Source organism: Coregonus lavaretus (assembly GCF_964263955.1).
Source record: "Coregonus lavaretus genome assembly, chromosome: 33".
Lineage (NCBI taxonomy): Eukaryota > Metazoa > Chordata > Actinopteri > Salmoniformes > Salmonidae > Coregonus > Coregonus lavaretus.
The window spans coordinates 521,044-540,901 of record NC_140020.1 but is presented as its reverse complement, the minus strand read 5'-3'; the positions used below and the strand labels follow the sequence as shown (position 1 = coordinate 540,901).

General features: G+C 43.2%; 1 protein-coding gene across 1 annotated transcript in view; it reads left to right on the top strand.

Annotated features, from left to right (window-relative positions):
• Positions 1 to 371: 371 nt before the first annotated feature.
• The window catches only part of LOC311108827 (fibronectin type III domain-containing protein 4-like), a gene marked incomplete at both ends in the record, with an annotated part of 105,125 nt that continues 85,638 nt past the window's right edge, over positions 372 to 19,858 (top strand). The window contains one exon of the mRNA XM_084151588.1: positions 372 to 447. Coding sequence (XP_084007714.1) covers positions 372 to 447 — 76 coding nt within the window. The remainder of the gene's footprint in view (positions 448 to 19,858) is intronic.

Genomic DNA, 19,858 nt, shown 5'->3' with positions numbered 1-19,858 from the left:
AAGGCGTCAGAAAGCCATGAGATTTCATTTGGACAAGGCGGTCTGAGAGAGGAGAGGAGGCGAGGAGGCTCTGATATTGGTGTGATGGTTAACGAATACATATGGGATTATTGTTGACATTAATGTACCGGGACATGTTGACAAAATGTTTGTGAATATGATCTCTTTTGTCCCGTATATGAAGGTAATTGACCTACTCTGAACAGGGTTTCAACGGTCACTTCGGATAATAGGGATGATTCGTTAAAGGAATCGTTGTCATAATTTGCTATAAATTGCAAGCATTAAGTAGCCTACAAGTGGGTACTTGAAGAACATCGGACGTTTATACATTTTGATCTATAGATCTGGGAAGAATAAAACACCAAGCCATGTCTCGTCTGCTGGTGTTGGTGAACTGTACTGTCCTGTGGCTCTTCGCCAGTGACATGTTTCTGGTCACAGCAAGTAAGTTAATATTGAATATTTTTGTCATGTCTTTCTTATGTTTCTCTAGTGACGTAGCTGATTCTAGCTCACTGTGCCAAAACAGAATATCCAACTGGAAACGTGGACATCGTATGCGCTGTCGCCGACGATAGGTTGGTGGGTAAATGCTGTGGGTACAGCTACACTATTTAATCCACCATTTAGTGTGATGAATTATTTTAAAATAAGCTTAAATTATTCAGACTCATTTAACATGTTGACTTGATCGTTCACCTCAACTTTTACAAGTAGCCTTCACTTGGCAATTTTACAAATCTGTTTCTAATTAGCCAGTGATTATTAACACATTACTACTGAATTACTTACGCATAATTAACACCATAACATCTCTTAATAGCCAGCCATTACATAGGCCTATTCAGTCAACCCTAATCCATGATTATAGCTCCTTGACTTCCTTATGTAGAGACTGTTATTAACCATAGTCATTAACCATAGTCATTAACCATAGTCATTAACCATATTCACTAACCATAGTCATTAACCATAGTCATTAACCATATTCACTAACCACAGTCATTAACCATAGTCATTAACCATAGTCATTAACCATAGTCATTAACCATAGTCATTAACCATAGTCATTAACCATAGTCATTAACCATAGTCATTAACCATATTCACTAACCATAGTTATTATTAACCATAGTCATTAACCATATTCACTAACCATAGTCATTAACCATAGTCATTAACCATATTCACTAACCACAGTCATTAACCATAGTCATTAACCATAGTCATTAACCATATTCACTAACCATAGTTATTATTAACCATAGTCATTAACCATAGTCATTAACCACAGTCATTATTAACCATAGTCATTAACCATAGTTATTAACCATAGTCATTATTAACCATAGTCATTAACCATAGTTATTAACCATAGTCATTATTAACCATAGTCATTAACCATAGTCATTAACCATAGTCATTATTAACCATAGTCATTATTAACCATAGTCATTAACCATAGTCATTAACCATAGTCATTAACCATAGTCATTAACCATAGTCATTATTAACCATAGTCATTAACCATAGTCATTAACCATAGTCACTAACCATAGTCACTAACCATAGTCATTAACCATAGTCATTAACCATAGTCATTATTAACCATAGTCATTAACCATAGTCATTAACCATAGTCATTAACCATAGTCATTATTAACCATAGTTATTAACCATAGTCATTATTAACCATAGTCATTAACCATAGTCATTAACCATAGTCATTAACCATAGTCATTATTAACCATAGTCATTAACCATAGTCATTATTAACCATAGTCATTATTAACCATAGTCATTAACCATAGTCATTAACCATAGTCATTAACCATAGTTATTATTAACCATAGTCATTAACCATAGTTATTATTAACCATAGTTATTAACCATAGTCATTAACCATAGTCATTAACCATAGTCATTAACCATAGTCATTATTAACCATAGTCATTAACCATAGTCATTAACCATAGTCATTAACCATAGTCATTAACCATAGTTATTAACCATAGTCATTATTAACCATAGTCATTAACCATAGTCATTAACCATAGTCATTAACCATAGTCATTAACCATAGTCATTAACCATAGTCATTAACCATAGTCATTAACCATAGTCATTAACCATAGTCATTAACCATAGTCATTAACCATAGTCATTAACCATAGTCACTAACCATAGTCATTAACCATAGTTATTATTAACCATAGTCATTAACCATAGTCATTAACCATAGTCATTAACCATAGTTATTATTAACCATAGTCATTAACCATAGTCATTAACCATAGTCATTAACCATAGTTATTATTAACCATAGTCATTAACCATAGTTATTATTAACCATAGTCATTAACCATAGTCATTAACCATAGTCATTAACCATATTCACTAACCATAGTCATTATTAACCATAGTCATTAACCATAGTCATTAACCATAGTCATTAACCATAGTCATTAACCATAGTCATTAACCATAGTCATTAACCATAGTCATTAACCATAGTCATTAACCATAGTCATTATTAACCATAGTCATTAACCATAGTCATTAACCATAGTCATTAACCATAGTCATTAACCATAGTCATTAACCATAGTCATTAACCATAGTCATTAACCATAGTCATTAACCATAGTCATTAACCATAGTCATTAACCATAGTCATTAACCATAGTCCCATAGGTCATTAATACCATATTCATTATTAACCATAGTCATTATTACCATAGTCATTTAACCATAGTCATTAACCTAGTCATTTAACCATAGTCATTATCCTAGTCATTACCCATGTCATTACCATAGTCATTACCATATTAACCTCTCAAATAGTATTAACCACTAGTCATTAACCATAGTCATTAACCATAGTCATTATCCATAGTCATTAACCATAGTCATTAACCATAGTCATTAACCATAGTCATTAACCATAGTCATTAACCATAGTCATTAACCATAGTCATTAACCATAGTCATTAACCATAGTCATTATTAACCATAGTCATTAACCATAGTCATTAACCACAGTCATTAACCATAGTCATTAACCATAGTCATTAACCATAGTCATTAACCATAGTCACTAACCATAGTCATTAACCATAGTCATTAACCATAGTCATTAACCATAGTCATTATTAACCATAGTCACTAACCATAGTCATTAACCATAGTCATTAACCATAGTCATTATTAACCATAGTCACTAACCATAGTCATTAACCATAGTCATTAACCATAGTCATTAACCATAGTCATTATTAACCATAGTCACTAACCATAGTCATTAACCATATTCACTAACCATAGTTATTAACCATAGTCATTAACCATATTCACTAACCATAGTCATTAACCATAGTCATTAACCATATTCACTAACCATAGTCATTAACCATAGTTATTAACCATAGTCATTAACCATAGTTATTAACCATAGTCATTAACCATAGTCATTAACCATAGTCATTAACCATAGTCATTAACCATAGTCATTAACCATAGTCATTAACCATAGTCATTAACCATAGTCATTATTAACCATAGTCATTAACCATAGTCATTAACCACAGTCATTAACCATAGTCATTAACCATAGTCATTAACCATAGTCATTATTAACCATAGTCATTAACCATAGTCATTAACCATAGTCATTAACCATAGTCATTAACCATAGTCATTAACCATAGTCATTAACCATAGTCATTAACCATAGTCATTAACCATAGTCATTAACCATAGTCATTATTAACCATAGTCATTAACCATAGTCATTATTAACCATAGTCATTAACCATAGTCATTAACCATAGTCATTAACCATAGTCATTAACCATAGTCATTATTAACCATAGTCATTATTAACCATAGTCATTAACCATAGTCATTAACCATAGTCATTAACCATAGTCATTAACCATAGTCATTAACCATAGTCATTAACCATAGTCATTAACCATAGTCATTATTAACCATAGTCATTAACCATAGTCATTATTAACCATAGTCATTAACCATAGTCACTAACCATAGTCATTAACCATAGTCATTAACCATAGTCATTAACCATAGTCATTAACCATAGTCATTAACCATAGTCATTAACCATAGTCATTAACCATAGTCATTAACCATAGTCATTATTAACCATAGTCATTATTAACCATAGTCATTATTAACCATAGTCATTAACCATAGTCATTATTATCCATAGTCATTAACCATAGTCATTAACCATAGTCATTATTAACCATAGTTATTAACCATAGTCATTAACCATAGTCATTAACCATAGTCATTAACCATAGTCATTAACCATAGTCATTATTAACCATAGTCATTAACCATAGTCATTAACCATAGTCATTAACCATAGTCATTATTAACCATAGTCATTAACCATAGTCATTATTATCCATAGTCATTAACCATAGTCATTAACCATAGTCATTATTAACCATAGTCATTAACCATAGTCATTAACCATAGTCATTATTAACCATAGTCATTAACCATAGTCATTAACCATAGTCATTATTAACCATAGTCATTAACCATAGTCATTATTAACCATAGTCATTAACCATAGTCATTATTAACCATAGTCATTAACCATAGTCATTAACCATAGTCATTATTAACCATAGTCATTAACCATAGTCATTAACCATAGTCATTAACCATAGTCATTATTATCCATAGTCATTAACCATATTCACTAACCATAGTCATTAACCATAGTCATTAACCATAGTCATTATTAACCATAGTCATTAACCATAGTCATTAACCATAGTCATTAACCATAGTCATTATTAACCATAGTCATTAACCATAGTCATTAACCATAGTCATTATTAACCATAGTTATTAACCATAGTCATTATTAACCATAGTCATTAACCATAGTCATTAACCATAGTCATTAACCATAGTCATTAACCATAGTCATTATTAACCATAGTCATTAACCATAGTCATTAACCATAGTCATTAACCATAGTCATTATTAACCATAGTCATTAACCATAGTCATTAACCATAGTCATTAACCATAGTCATTAACCATAGTCATTATTAACCATAGTCATTAACCATAGTCATTAACCATAGTCATTAACCATAGTCATTATTAACCATAGTCATTAACCATAGTCATTAACCATAGTTATTAACCATAGTCATTAACCATAGTCATTATTAACCATAGTTATTAACCATAGTCATTATTAACCATAGTCATTATTATCCATAGTCATTAACCATAGTCATTAACCATAGTCATTATTAACCATAGTCATTATTATCCATAGTCATTAACCATAGTCATTAACCATAGTCATTAACCATAGTCATTAACCATAGTCATTATTAACCATAGTCATTAACCATAGTCATTATTAACCATAGTCATTATTAACCATAGTCATTAACCATAGTCATTATTAACCATAGTCATTATTAACCATAGTCATTAACCATAGTCATTAACCATAGTCATTAACCATAGTCATTAACCATAGTCATTATTAACCATAGTCATTAACCATAGTCATTAACCATAGTCATTATTAACCATAGTCATTAACCATAGTCATTACCATAGTCACTAACCATAGTCATTAACCATAGTCATTAACCATAGTCATTAACCATAGTCATTAACCATAGTCATTAACCATAGTCATTAACCATAGTCACTAACCATAGTCACTAACCATAGTCACTAACCATAGTCATTAACCATAGTCATTAACCATAGTCATTAACCATAGTCATTAACCATAGTCATTAACCATAGTCATTAACCATAGTCATTAACCATAGTCATTAACCACAGTCATTAACCATAGTCACTAACCATAGTCATTAACCATAGTCATTAACCATAGTCATTAACCATAGTCATTAACCATAGTCATTAACCATAGTCATTAACCATAGTCATTAACCATAGTCATTAACCATAGTCATTAACCATAGTCATTAACCATAGTCATTAACCATAGTTATTAACCATAGTCATTAACCATAGTCATTAACCATAGTCATTAACCATAGTCATTATTAACCATAGTCATTAACCATAGTCATTAACCACAGTCATTAACCATAGTCACTAACCATAGTCATTAACCACAGTCATACTGTATAATTGCATGCGTGCCCTTTGCTAAATGGGGAGGACATTCTTGCTTGTATTCCCATGCATTCACTCATGATGCAGTTGATACAATCACTGGGCATCTACAGCAAAGGCTTCTTTGAAGACAGTGGAAATGTAATGATTTACCATTGTGTATTCATCCATCCATCCATCCATCATCCATCCATCATCCATCCATCCATCCATCCATCCATCCATCCATCCATCCATCCATCCATCCATCCATCCATCCATCCATCCATCCATCCATCCATCCATCCATCCATCCATCCATCATCCATCCATCCATCCATCCATCCATCCATCCATCCATCCATCCATCCATCCATCCATCCATCCATCCATTCACAGAGCTACATACAGAAACCTCAAATCAAATCAAATGTTATTTGCCACATGCGCCGAATACAACAGGTGCAGACATTACAGTGAAATGCTTACTTACAGCCCTTAACCAACAGTGCATTTATTTTTTAATAAAAAAGTAAAATAAAACAACAACAAAAAAGTGTTGAGAAAAAAAGAGCAGAAGTAAAATAAAATAACAGTAGTGAGGCTATATATACAGGGGTGGTACCGGTGCAGAGTCAATGTGCGGGGGCACCGGCTAGTTGAGGTAGTTGAAGTAATATGTACATGTGGGTAGAGTTAAAGTGACTATGCATAAATAATTAACAGAGTAGCAGCAGCGTAAAAAGATGGGGTGGGGGGGCAGTGCAAATAGTCCGGGTAGCCATGATTATCTGTTCAGGAGTCTTATGGCTTGGGGGTAGAAGCTGTTGAGAAGTCTTTTGGACCTAGACTTGGCACTCCGGTACCTACACGTCTATCAACATGTCTGTAGACAATTGTCGTGGCGACATCATGAACATTCTATTGTCGTGGCGACATCAAACTTGTCATTGTCGTTATGTAAAGTATAAACCCAAAATGACAGCCTCTGCATGACATCAGCAGCACGGGGCTCCAATTAGGAAACTTTCTCTATTTTAACACCAAAAAACCCATTAGTTTAAACATGTATTCAGTAAATGTCAACCTAGCAAGCCAGGCAACTAAAAGCAATTTTCTAAACAATGTTTTGGTTCGTTGCTAGCTAGTTAGCTAGAGGCTATCCAGTTCAAATAATTAATGACCAGAGCATAACTGACAATGTCTTAACTTTAGCTACTTTTGATTCATTATATCAGGAAAATAAACTCAAAACGACATAATTATTTCCAAGGTAATGGCGAGCTTACAGAAAATAGCTTATGGCCACACCGTGAAGAAATGAAAGTAGGTCATTCTATCTGAGAATTGTAGAACTCCGGCATCATCCTGTCTCAGGAGGATTCGGTCTGGTTGCTGTGGCAGTCTCAGGAGGATTCGGTCTGGTTGCTGTGGCAGTCTCAGGAGGATTCGGTCTGGTTGCTGTGGCAGTCTCAGGAGGATTCGGTCTGGTTGCTGTGGCAGTCTCAGGAGGATTCGGTCTGGTTGCTGTGGCAGTCCCAGGAGGATTCGGTCTGGTTGCTGTGGCAGTCCGGTAACCAAGACATCGGATGTTGCGTCAGTCGCAGACAGTGTTGCCAACTCCTCATTAAGGAAAGTAGCTATTGGCTGTCCTAGAAGTAGCTAGAAGTCGCTAAATGACGTCATCACCAAATTTGCATAATTGGCCATGTGAGGCAAAAAAAAGTATTTGATCCCCTGCTGATTTTGTACGTTTTCCCACTGACAAAGACATGATCAGTCCATCATTTTAATGGTAGGTTTATTTGAACAGTGAGAGACAGAATAACAACAAAAAAAAACAGAAAAACGCATGTCAAAAATGTTATAAATTGATTTGCATTTTAATGAGGGAAATAAGTATTTGACCCCTCTGCAAAACATGATTTAGTACTTGGTGGCAAAACCCTTGTTGGCAATCACAGAGGTCAGACGTTTCTTGTAGTTGGCCACCAGGTTTGCACACATCTCAGAAGGGATTTTGTCCCACTCCTCTTTGCAGATCTTCTCCAAGTCATTAAGGTTTCGAGGCTGACGTTTGGCAATTCGAACCTTCAGCTCCCTCCACAGATTTTCTATGGGATTAAGGTCTGGAGACTGGCTGGGCCACTCCAGGACCTTAATGTGCTTCTTCTTGAGCCACTCCTTTGTTGCCTTGGCTGTGTGTTTTGGGTCATTGTCATGCTGGAATACCCATCCACTACCCATTTTCAATGCCCTGGCTGAGGGAAGGAGGTTCTCACCCAAGATTTGACGGTACATGGCCCCGTCCATCGTCCCTTTGATACGGTGAAGTTGTCCTGTCCCGTTAGCAGAAAAACACCCCCAAAGCATAATGTTTCCACCTCCATGTTTGACGGTGGGGATGGTGTTCTTGGGGTCATAGGCAGCATTCCTCCTCCTCCAAACACGGCGAGTTGAATTGATGGCAAAGAGCTCGATTTTGGTCTCATCTGACCACAACACTTTCACCCAGTTCTCCTCTGAATCATTCAGATGTTCATTGGCAAACTTCAGACAGGCCTGTATATGTGCTTTCTTGAGCAGGGGGACCTTGCGGGCGCTGCAGGATTTCAGTCCATCACGGCGTAGTGTGTTACCAATTGTTTTCTTGGTGACTATGGTCCCAGCTGCCTTGAGATCATTGACAAGATCCTCCCGTGTAGTTCTGGGCTGATTCCTCACCGTTCTCATGATCATTGCAACTCCACAAGATGAGATCTTGCATGGAGCCCCAGGCCGAGGGAGATTGACAGTTATTTTGTGTTTCTTCCATTTGCGAATAATTGCACCAACTGTTGTCACCCTCTCACCAAGCTGCTTGGCGATGGTCATGTAGCCCATTCCAGCCTTGTGTAGGTCTACAATCTTGACCCTGACATCCTTGGAGAGCTCTTTGGTCTTGGCCATGGTGGAGAGTTTGGAATCTGATTGATTGATTGCTTCTGTGGACAGGTGTCTTTTATACAGGTAACAAGCTGAGATTAGGAGCACTCCCTTTAAGAGTGTGCTCCTAATCTCAGCTCGTTAACTGTATAAAAGACACCTGGGAGCCAGAAATCTTTCTGATTGAGAGGGGGTCAAATACTTATTTCCCTCATTAAAATACAAATCAATTTATAACATTTTTGACATGCGTTTTTCTGGATTTATTTGTCTCTCACTGTTCAAATAAACCTACCACTAAAATGATAGACAGATAATTTCTTTGTCAGTGGGCAAACGTACAAAATCAGCAGGGGATCAAATACTTTTTTCCCTCATTGTAATTGTGACGGACGCTCTAGGAGAGGAGGAATAACGCTGTAGGAGAGGAGGAATAACATTGTAGGAGAGAGGAATAACGTTGTAGGAGAGAGGAATAACGCTCTAGGAGAGAGGAATAATGTTGTAGGAGAGAGGAATAACGTTGTAGGAGAGAGGAATAACGCTGTAGGAGAGGAGGAATAACGCTGTAGGAGAGAGGAATAACGCTGTAGGAGAGAGGAATAACGCTGTAGGAGAGAGGAATAACGCTGTAGGAGAGAGGAATAACGCTGTAGGAGAGAGGAATAACGTTGTAGGAGAGAGGAATAACGCTGTAGGAGAGAGGAATAATGCTGTAGGAGAGAGGAATAACGTTGTAGGAGAGAGGAATAACGTTGTAGGAGAGAGGAATAATGCTGTAGGAGAGAGGAATAACGTTGTAGGAGAGAGGAATAACGCTGTAGGAGAGAGGAATAACGCTGTAGGAGAAGAGGAATAACGCTGTAGGAGAGAGGAATAACGTTGTAGGAGAGAGGAATAACGTTGTAGGAGAGAGGAATAACGTTGTAGGAGAGAGGAATAACGCTGTAGGAGAGAGGAATAACGTTGTAGGAGAGAGGAATAACGTTGTAGGAGAGAGGAATAACGCTCTAGGAGAGGGGAATAATGCTGTAGGAGAGAGGAATAACGCTGTAGGAGAGGGGAATAACGCTGTAGGAGAGAGGAATAACGTTGTAGGAGAGAGGAATAACGCTGTAGGAGAGAGGAATAACGTTGTAGGAGAGGGGAATAACGCTCTAGGAGAGAGGAATAACGTTGTAGGAGAGAGGAATAACGTTGTAGGAGAGGGGAATAACGCTGTAGGAGAGAGGAATAACGTTGTAGGAGAGGGGAATAACGCTCTAGGAGAGAGGAATAACGTTGTAGGAGAGAGGAATAACGTTGTAGGAGAGAGGAATAACGTTGTAGGAGAGAGGAATAACGTTGTAGGAGAGAGGAATAACGCTCTAGGAGAGAGGAATAACGTTGTAGGAGAGAGGAATAACGCTCTAGGAGAGAGGAATAACGTTGTAGGAGAGAGGAATAACGTTGTAGGAGAGAGGAATAACGCTGTAGGAGAGAGGAATAACGCTGTAGTAGAGACAGAAAGGGAGTAAAAAACACCCTAAAAATGTTTAGAACTACAAATGAACTTTCTTTCATTAATTTGCAGTCTGGACGCGGAGGGGTGAACATCTCCTGCTCTGACTGCAGCTGGGAGGGACAGCTGCGCGAGGACTGGGCCGCCTGTGAGTGCTTTGGGACGGGGGGGGGGGGGACGGGGGGGACGGGGACGGGGGGGACGGGGGGGGGGGGGGGCCCACGGCAGCGCCCGCTGCTCGTTGAGAAGAGTAAGAACGATATGTGCTTTCACGTCAGAGTCTCCAAAAGTTTCCAATAACACCAGAAAAGGTCGCTAGATTTGTCGCTAGTCGCTTTTTTTTGAAAATGTGTCGCTAGAGGGGTCTGAATACTCGTTAAATATAGCGACAAAGTCGCTAAATTGGCAACACCGGCTCGCAGAGTCTTCAACTTCTTTTATGTCTGTGTGACAAGGAAACAGACTGTTTTGACCAGTGACACTTGTCGCATTCTAATTGTCTACAGACATGTCGTTAGACCAAGTGTAAACTACTGCATATCCATTGTTGATGATCACAAGTTTACTGGAGAACGGAGACCAAGTAGAGACTTTCGGACAAGGTGGATAATTGTATAATATAAGGCAGTTTATTCAGAGGTAAAGATATCTGTAAATCGCGTGCACGGACCCGTTCGTCAACCTCGTAGGGAGATATCTGAGAGAGCGAGCCCCTAAACATTGTGTGCTGACATTTTATACAATAAAATAAAGTAGGTTGATTCTAGTAGTTCTGATCTTCTGATTGGTCCTGATGAGTTGGTCGAGGTCACCTCCATTGCATTGGCTCTGAGTCGGGTTCTCTGTCTTCAGATGTTCAGCCTAAGAGAAGGGGGTTTTTGTGTGTGTGTGTGCTTAACAATGATGATGTGTGTGTGTGTGTGTGTGCGTGTGTGTATGTGTGTGTGTGTGTGTGTGTGTGTGTGTGTATGTGTGTGTATGTTTAACAATGATGATGTGTGTGTGTGTGTGCGTGTGTGTATGTGTGTGTGTGTGTGTGTGTGTGTATGTGTGTGTATGTTTAACAATGATGATGTGTGTGTGTGTGTGTGTGTGTGTATATGTGTGTGTGTGTGTGTGTGTGTGTGTATGTGTGTGTATGTTTAACAATGATGATGTGTGTGTGTGTGTGTGTGTGTGTATATGTGTGTGTGTGTGGGGGTGTGTGTGTGTATGTCCTCAGAGCAAGAAGTCGTGAGTTGGGAGAACTGAGAGACCTATGGCGTGGGTGTTGTCCATAGCCACCTGCTGATAAGGCCGACAAGATAGAAGTCTTTGTGCATTGTATTAAATACAAAGGCCCAACACAAGATGGGTCATGCACAAGATTTTAGTCAGACCAAGCTATAACATTATATATTTACTACGACAAATCCCTCTCTTCACGTCTCCCCAGAGACGTGACCAAGTAACAGTAAAGAAGGAAAACTTAAGACGTGACACAAGCTAACAGTGTAATTGGCAAAATAGGGAAAACTTTATCAGAAGATAAAGTTTTGATTCCCCCTCCTCACGTCTCACAAGAGACGTGACATAAAGCTGAAATGCTGCAATTTGGCAAAATAGGGAAAACTTTATCAGAAGATAAAGTTTTAATTCCCCCTCTTCACGTCTCACAAGAGACGTGACACAAGCTTAATAGTGCAATTGGCAAAATAGGGAAAACTTTATCAGAAGATAAAGTTTTACATTCCCCCTCTTCACGTCTCACAAGAGACGTGACAAAAAGCTTAAATGCTGCAATTGGCAAAATAGGGAAAACTTTATCAGAAGATAAAGTTTTACATTCCCCCTCTTCACGTCTCACAAGAGACGTGACAAAAAGCTTAAATGCTATTCATCATCCAGATATCCTTGGTCAGCATCGTCAATAGCAAGCAAAGGAAACATCTGACCGTTATCTGCAGGATGTGGATCAATAGCGGTGGTTATAATCCTGGTTGTCAGCGTCCGTATGCATGGAATGCAACAGCATCCACAAAGCACTAGAATTGCAGCAAAATTGAGATGGATACAAGTATAGAAGAAACAAGCGTTTTATATTTACCAAACGCATCCATCCAAGAGTCCCACATTGAAGTGTCCACCCCTGAGTGGCTCTTCATCTTACCATTAAGAGTTCGTAACCCTTCCAGGGCAATTATCAAACTGCCATCTGTGGCTGTATTGTTGGGAATAAAGGTACAACATTGTTCACCAAACATAGCACATACTCCTCCTTTTTCAGCCAGGAGCATGTCGACAGCAATACGATTTTGGAAAGCCATGAGAGAGGTTGCAGCCAACTGGCCATGCACCGCCTCAAAACCTTGTTGTGTCCAATTGCCTAATTTTAACATTAATGTATGCAGTTAATTCTATCGACGTTTTTATTAATAGTACAACAGTCAGCACCCAAAAGGACGAGCCCCCAAAAACTGTACTCCATGTACCCATGTTCAAGGACAGTTTCACAGACAACAAAGAGAGAGTGTTCTTATCAGCCTGTTATGTGAAACAATCCATATCAGTACAGTGCTCCTCATTAATGCATTCCTTCCAAGCTATTCATCACATACAGATCCAAAAAATAAAACCCAACAATTTTATGGTGTCACTCTAAACAGAGTATAATCACCCTTAAGAATAACAGGATATGGAAATTAAATCACAACATTTAATGTTAATAGAAAATAAAAATAATAATTTTAACCCTCTATTGGGAGTGTGCCCCTGGCTATCTGTAAATGATGTCTGAGTGTTGGAGTGTGACCCTGGCTATCTGTAAATGATGTCTGAGTGTTGGAGTGTGACCCTGGCTATCTGTAAATGATGTCTGAATGTTGGAGTGTGACCCAGGCTATCTGTAAATGATGTCTGAGTGTTGGAGTGTGCCCCTGGCTATCTGTAAATGATGTCTGAGTGTTGGAGTGTGCCCCTGGCTATCTGTAAATGATGTCTGAGTGTTGGAGTGTGACCCTGGCTAAAATGATGTCTGAGTGTTGGATGGTGTGCCCCTGGCTATCTGTAAATGATGTCTGAGTGTTGGAGTGTGCCCCTGGCTATCTGGGTAAAATGATGTCTGAGTGTTGGAGTGTGCCCCTGGCTATCTGTAAATGATGTCTGAGTGTTGGAGTGTGCCCCTGGCTATCTGTAAATGATGTCTGAGTGTTGGAGTGTGCCCCTGGCTATCTGTAAATGATGTCTGAGTGTTGGAGTGTGCCCCTGGCTATCTGTAAATGATGTCTGAGTGTTGGAGTGTGCCCCTGGCTATCTGTAAATGGTGTCTGAGTGTTGGAGTGTGACCCTGGCTATCTGTAAATGATGTCTGAGTGTTGGAGTGTGCCCCTGGCTATCTGTAAATGATGTCTGAGTGTTGGAGTGTGACCCTGGCTATCTGTAAATGATGTCTGAGTGTTGGAGTGTGACCCTGGCTATCTGTAAATGATGTCTGAGTGTTGGAGTGTGCCCCTGGCTATCTGTAAATGATGTCTGAGTGTTAGAGTGTGCCCCTGGCTATCAGTAAATGATGTCTGAGTGTTGGAGTGTGACCCTGGCTATCTGTAAATGATGTCTGAGTGTTGGAGTGTGACCCTGGCTATCTGTAAATGATGTCTGAGTGTTGGAGTGTGCCCCTGGCTATCTGTAAATGATGTCTGAGTGTTGGAGTGTGCCCCTGGCTATCTGTAAATGATGTCTGAGTGTTGGAGTGTGACCCTGGCTATCTGTAAATGATGTCTGAGTGTTGGAGTGTGCCCCTGGCTATCTGTAAATGATGTCTGAGTGTTGGAGTGTGCCCCTGGCTATCTGTAAATGATGTCTGAATGTTGGAGTGTGCCCCTGGCTATCTGTAAATGATGTCTGAATGTTGGAGTGTGCCCCTGGCTATCTGTAAATGATGTCTGAATGTTGGAGTGTGCCCCTGGCTATCTGTAAATGATGTCTGAGTGTTGGAGTGTGCCCCTGGCTATCTGTAAATGATGTCTGAGTGTTGGAGTGTGCCCCTGGCTATCTGTAAATGATGTCTGAGTGTTGGAGTGTGCCCCTGGCTATCTGTAAATGATGTCTGAGTGTTGGAGTGTGCCCCTGGCTATCTGTAAATGATGTCTGTGTCACGGTTTCGGCCGAGGCTGCTCCTCCTCCTGGTTCGGGCAGGCTTCGGCGGTCGTCGTCCCCGGAGTACTAGCTGCCACCGATCTATGTTTCATGTTCGTTTGGTTTGGTCTTAATGTTGTACACCTGTGTCTAGTTAGTCCTCGTTAGTGTTCTATTTAGTTCTCGTTGTGTGTGTCTGTGTTTGTGTGTGATTGCGCTTCTGTTTCGTGTTTGGAGCTACATTTTCCCTCCAGTGTTTTGGAGAGGGTTGTTTGCACATGTTTGTGCGTCATTTGTTTTGTCGCCTGTGTGCGTCGTGCATTTTGCCTTCGGGCTTATTGTGCTTCTGTTGTATATATATAATATATATTGCACTAAAGCCTTTGGACTGAGCCTCTGCGTCCTGCGCATGATTCCTACACCACACCCACCTTCAGCACGCCTTGACAGAATCACACACCAGCATAATGGAATCAGCAGGATCGGCAGTGACGCCTGTGTCGCTCGAGGAGCATCTCCGTGGGCAAGAGGACCAGATCCGACAACTGGAGACCGCTCTACAGGAGGTAATCAACATCATGCACCGATGGGAGGCCAGCAGGGTACCCACACCTCCACCTACCCTGTCCATCCCATCGGTCGGTCCACCAGTCCCAGTTTCGGAACCCAGGGGGATTCGGCTCTCGCTCCCGAGGGCGTATGACGGAACAGCTGCCGGGTGTCAGGGGTTCCTCCTGCAGGTGGAGCTCTACCTGGCCACTGTACACCCGGTGCCCTCGGGATACGAGAGCGTTTCCGCCCTCATCTCCTGTCTCACGGGCAAGGCGTTGGAGTGGGCTAACGCCGAGTGGAGGAAGATGGACGCCAACACCATCACCTACGCCGAGTTCTCCCGCCGCTTCAAGGCCGTGTTCGACCATCCACCTGAGGGCAAAGCGGCGGGGGAGCGTCTAGTCCATTTGAGACAGGGGAGGAGGAGCGCTCAGGTGTTCGCTCTAGAGTACCGGACTCTAGCGGCGGATGCAGGGTGGAATGAACGGGCTCTCATCGACCATTTTCGATGTAACCTACGAGAGGACGTTCGACATGTGTTGGCCTGCAGGGATACCCATCTTACCTTCGACCAGTTGGTCGATATGTCCATCCGTCTGGACACCCTGCTGGCCACCCGTGGACGTCCCGAGGGGAGTCCGTCCATTCCGCCCTCCGGCACCTCCGAGCCGAGCCCTATGGAGCTCGGGGGTGCCGGCGCTAGAGAACGGAGTAGGAAGAGCCCGAGGGGGCCTGTCTCCTGCACCAAGTGCGGTCGTGGAGGGCACACTACGGCCAGGTGCTGGGGAGGGTTCTCCGGGAGTAACGACAACAGGCCACGCACTGGGGGGGCCTCCCAGGTGAGTAGACGTCCCACTTACCCAGAGCCTTCTGTTGCACACTTTTGTATACCTGTTTGTTTTCCACAGGTTGCACCTCATTCCCAGCATAAGGCGCTCGTAGATTCAGGCGCAGCTGGGAATTTTGTTGATCGGAAGTTTTGTTTTGAGTTAGGGATCCCTCTCCTACCTGTTGACAAACCTTTTCCCGTTCATGCCTTAGATAGCCGCCCGTTGGGGTCGGGGTTGATCAGGGAGATCACAGCGCCACTTCGGATGTGTGCGCAGGGGGGTCATGAGGAGACTATACAGCTGTATCTGATCGACTCTCCTGCGTACCCAGTGGTGCTGGGGATTCCCTGGTTAAGCACCCACAACCCTGCTATTTCGTGGCAACAGAGGGCTCTCGATGGGTGGTCTGCTCAGTGCGAGGGGCGATGTCTGGGTGTTTCCGTGGGGGCGACTTCGGTGGAGAGTCCAAACCAAGTGCCCGCACTGCACATTCCGCCTGAATATGGGGATTTAGCTCTCGTGTTTAGCAAAGATAGGGCGACGCAGTTGCCTCCTCATAGACAGGGGGATTGTGCGATTGATCTCCAGGCAGGAGCAGCACTCCCACGGAGCCATGTGTATCCTTTGTCTCAAGAGGAGAGAAAAGCTATGGAGACTTACATAGCCGAATCTTTGAGACAGGGATACATTCGGCCCTCCACTTCTCCCGCCTCCTCGAGCTTCTTTTTTGTGAAAAAGAAAGATGGAGGGTTGCGCCCGTGCATTGATTACCGTGGTCTCAATCAGATTACTGTGAAATACAGTTATCCACTCCCTCTGATTGCGACCATGACGGAGTCATTGCATGGAGCGCGGTTTTTCACAAAACTGGATCTCAGGAGCGCGTATAACTTGGTGCGCATTAGGGAGGGTGACGAATGGAAGACAGCGTTTAGTACCACGTCAGGTCATTTCGAATATCTCGTCATGCCATATGGGTTGATGAATGCTCCATCAGTCTTCCAATCCTTCGTTGATGACATTTTCCGGGATATGCAGGGACAAGGGGTGGTCGTGTACATTGATGACATTCTGGTGTACTCGTCTACCCGAGCCGAGCATATAACCCTGGTGCGTCGTGTGTTGAGGAGGCTGTTGGAACACGACCTATATGTCAAGGCAGAGAAATGTCTGTTTTTCCAGGAGTCGGTCTCCTTTTTGGGTTATCTGTTGTCCGCGTCAGGGGTGAGAATGGAGGTGGATCGTGTGTCCGCTGTGCGTAATTGGCAAACCCCAACTACTGTAAAAGAGGTGCAGCAGTTTTTGGGCTTTGCGAATTACTACCGGAGGTTTATCCGGGGTTTTGGACAGGTGGCAGCTCCCATCACGTCCCTTCTGAAGGGGGGTCCGGTGCGACTGCAGTGGTCAGCCGATGCGGACAGGGCCTTTAGGAGACTGAAGGACCTGTTTACGTCGGCTCCGGTGCTGGCGCATCCGGATCCCGCATTACCCTTTCAGGTTGAGGTAGACGCGTCTGAGGCTGGTATAGGGGCCGTTCTCTCTCAACGGTCCGGCACGCCACCTAAACTCCGCCCCTGTGCTTTTTACTCTAAGAAGCTCAGCCCGACGGAGCGTAACTATGACGTTGGGGACAGGGAGCTGTTAGCTGTAGTTCAAGCCCTTAAGGTGTGGAGGCATTGGCTTGAGGGGGCTCAACACCCTTTCCTCATTTTGACTGACCATCGGAACCTGGAGTACATCCGGGCAGCGAGGAGACTGAACCCTCGCCAGGCTCGATGGAGTATGTTTCTCACCAGGTTCGTATTTAAAATCACGTACATCCCTGGGTCCCAGAATGGTAAGGCAGATGCGCTGTCCCGGCGGTATGACACGGAGGAGAGGTCCGTTGAGCCCACTCCCATACTACCGGAGTCTTTCCTTGTGGCACCGGTGGTGTGGGAGGTCGATGCCGAAATCGAGCGAGCGTTGCGTATCGACCCCAGCCCTCCACAGTGTCCTGAGGGTCGGAAGTACGTTCCGCTCGAGATTCGGGATCGACTCATTTACTGGGCTCACACGTCACCCTCCTCTGGACATCCGGGTATCGGCCGGACAGTGCATTGCCTTAGCACTAAATACTGGTGGCCCACTTTGGCTAGGGATGTGAGGGTTTATGTCTCCTCCTGCTCGGTGTGCGCCCAGTGTAAGGCGCCCCGACATCTGCCCAGGGGTAAGTTACAGCCCCTACCCGTTCCACAACGACCATGGTCCCACCTCTCGGTGGATTTTGTAACAGACCTTCCCCTCTCTCAGGGGAATACCACCATCCTGGTCGTTGTGGACCGGTTCTCTAAGGCCTGTCGTCTTCTCCCTATGTCGGGTCTTCCTACTGCCCTACAGACTGCTGAGGCCCTATTTACCCACGTCTTCCGGCATTACGGGGTCCCCGAGGATATAGTGTCTGATCGAGGCCCCCAGTTTACCTCCCGGGTGTGGAGAGCGTTTATGGAGCGTTTGGGGGTCTCGGTTAGCCTTACCTCGGGGTACCACCCGGAGAGTAACGGGCAGGTAGAACGTGTCAACCAGGATGTGGGTAGGTTTCTGAGGTCGTATTGCCAGGACCGGCCTGAGGAGTGGGCGCGTTACATTCCCTGGGCCAAGATGGCCCAGAATTCTCTCCGCCACTCCTCTACCAACCTAACCCCTTTCCAATGTGTATTAGGTTACCAGCCGGTTCTGGCACCGTGGCAGCAGAGCCAGATCGAGGCCCCTGCGGTGGATGATTGGATGAGGCGCTCGGAAGAGACGTGGAACGCTGCCCACGTCCACCTGCAGCGGGCCGTCCGTCGTCACAAGGCGAGCGCCGATCTCCACCGCAGTGAGGGGCCGGTGTACGCACCCGGAGATCGAGTCTGGCTCTCTACCAGAAACCTACCCCTCCGCCTGCCCTGCCGGAAGCTGGGTCGGCGGTTTGTGGGGCCCTTTAAAGTCCTGAGAAGATTGAACGAGGTGTGTTATAAGTTACATCTACCTGTTGAATATAAGAATATTAACCCCTCGTTCCATGTGTCTCTTCTCAGGCCGGTGGTAGCTGGTCCACTCCAGGACAATGAGATAGGAGAGACTCCTCCGCCCCCATTGGACATCGAGGGGGCTCCGGCGTACACCGTTCGGTCCATCTTGGACTCAAGACGCCGGATGGGGGGTCTCCAGTATCTCGTGGAGTGGGAGGGGTACGGCCCGGAGGAGCGATGCTGGGTGCCGCGGAGGGACATCCTAGACCCATCTCTCCTGTCGGAGTTCCACCGGGACCATCCCGCGCGCCCTGCTCCGCGTCCTCCTGGTCGTCCCCGAGGCCGGGGTCGGCGCACGGCTGGAGCCGCGCGTCAAGGGGGGGGTACTGTCACGGTTTCGGCCGAGGCTGCTCCTCCTCCTGGTTCGGGCAGGCTTCGGCGGTCGTCGTCCCCGGAGTACTAGCTGCCACCGATCTATGTTTCATGTTCGTTTGGTTTGGTCTTAATGTTGTACACCTGTGTCTAGTTAGTCCTCGTTAGTGTTCTATTTAGTTCTCGTTGTGTGTGTCTGTGTTTGTGTGTGATTGCGCTTCTGTTTCGTGTTTGGAGCTACATTTTCCTTCCAGTGTTTTGGAGAGGGTTGTTTGCACATGTTTGTGCGTCATTTGTTTTGTCGCCTGTGTGCGTCGTGCATTTTGCCTTCGGGCTTATTGTGCTTCTGTTGTATATATATAATATATATTGCACTAAAGCCTTTGGACTGAGCCTCTGCGTCCTGCGCATGATTCCTACACCACACCCACCT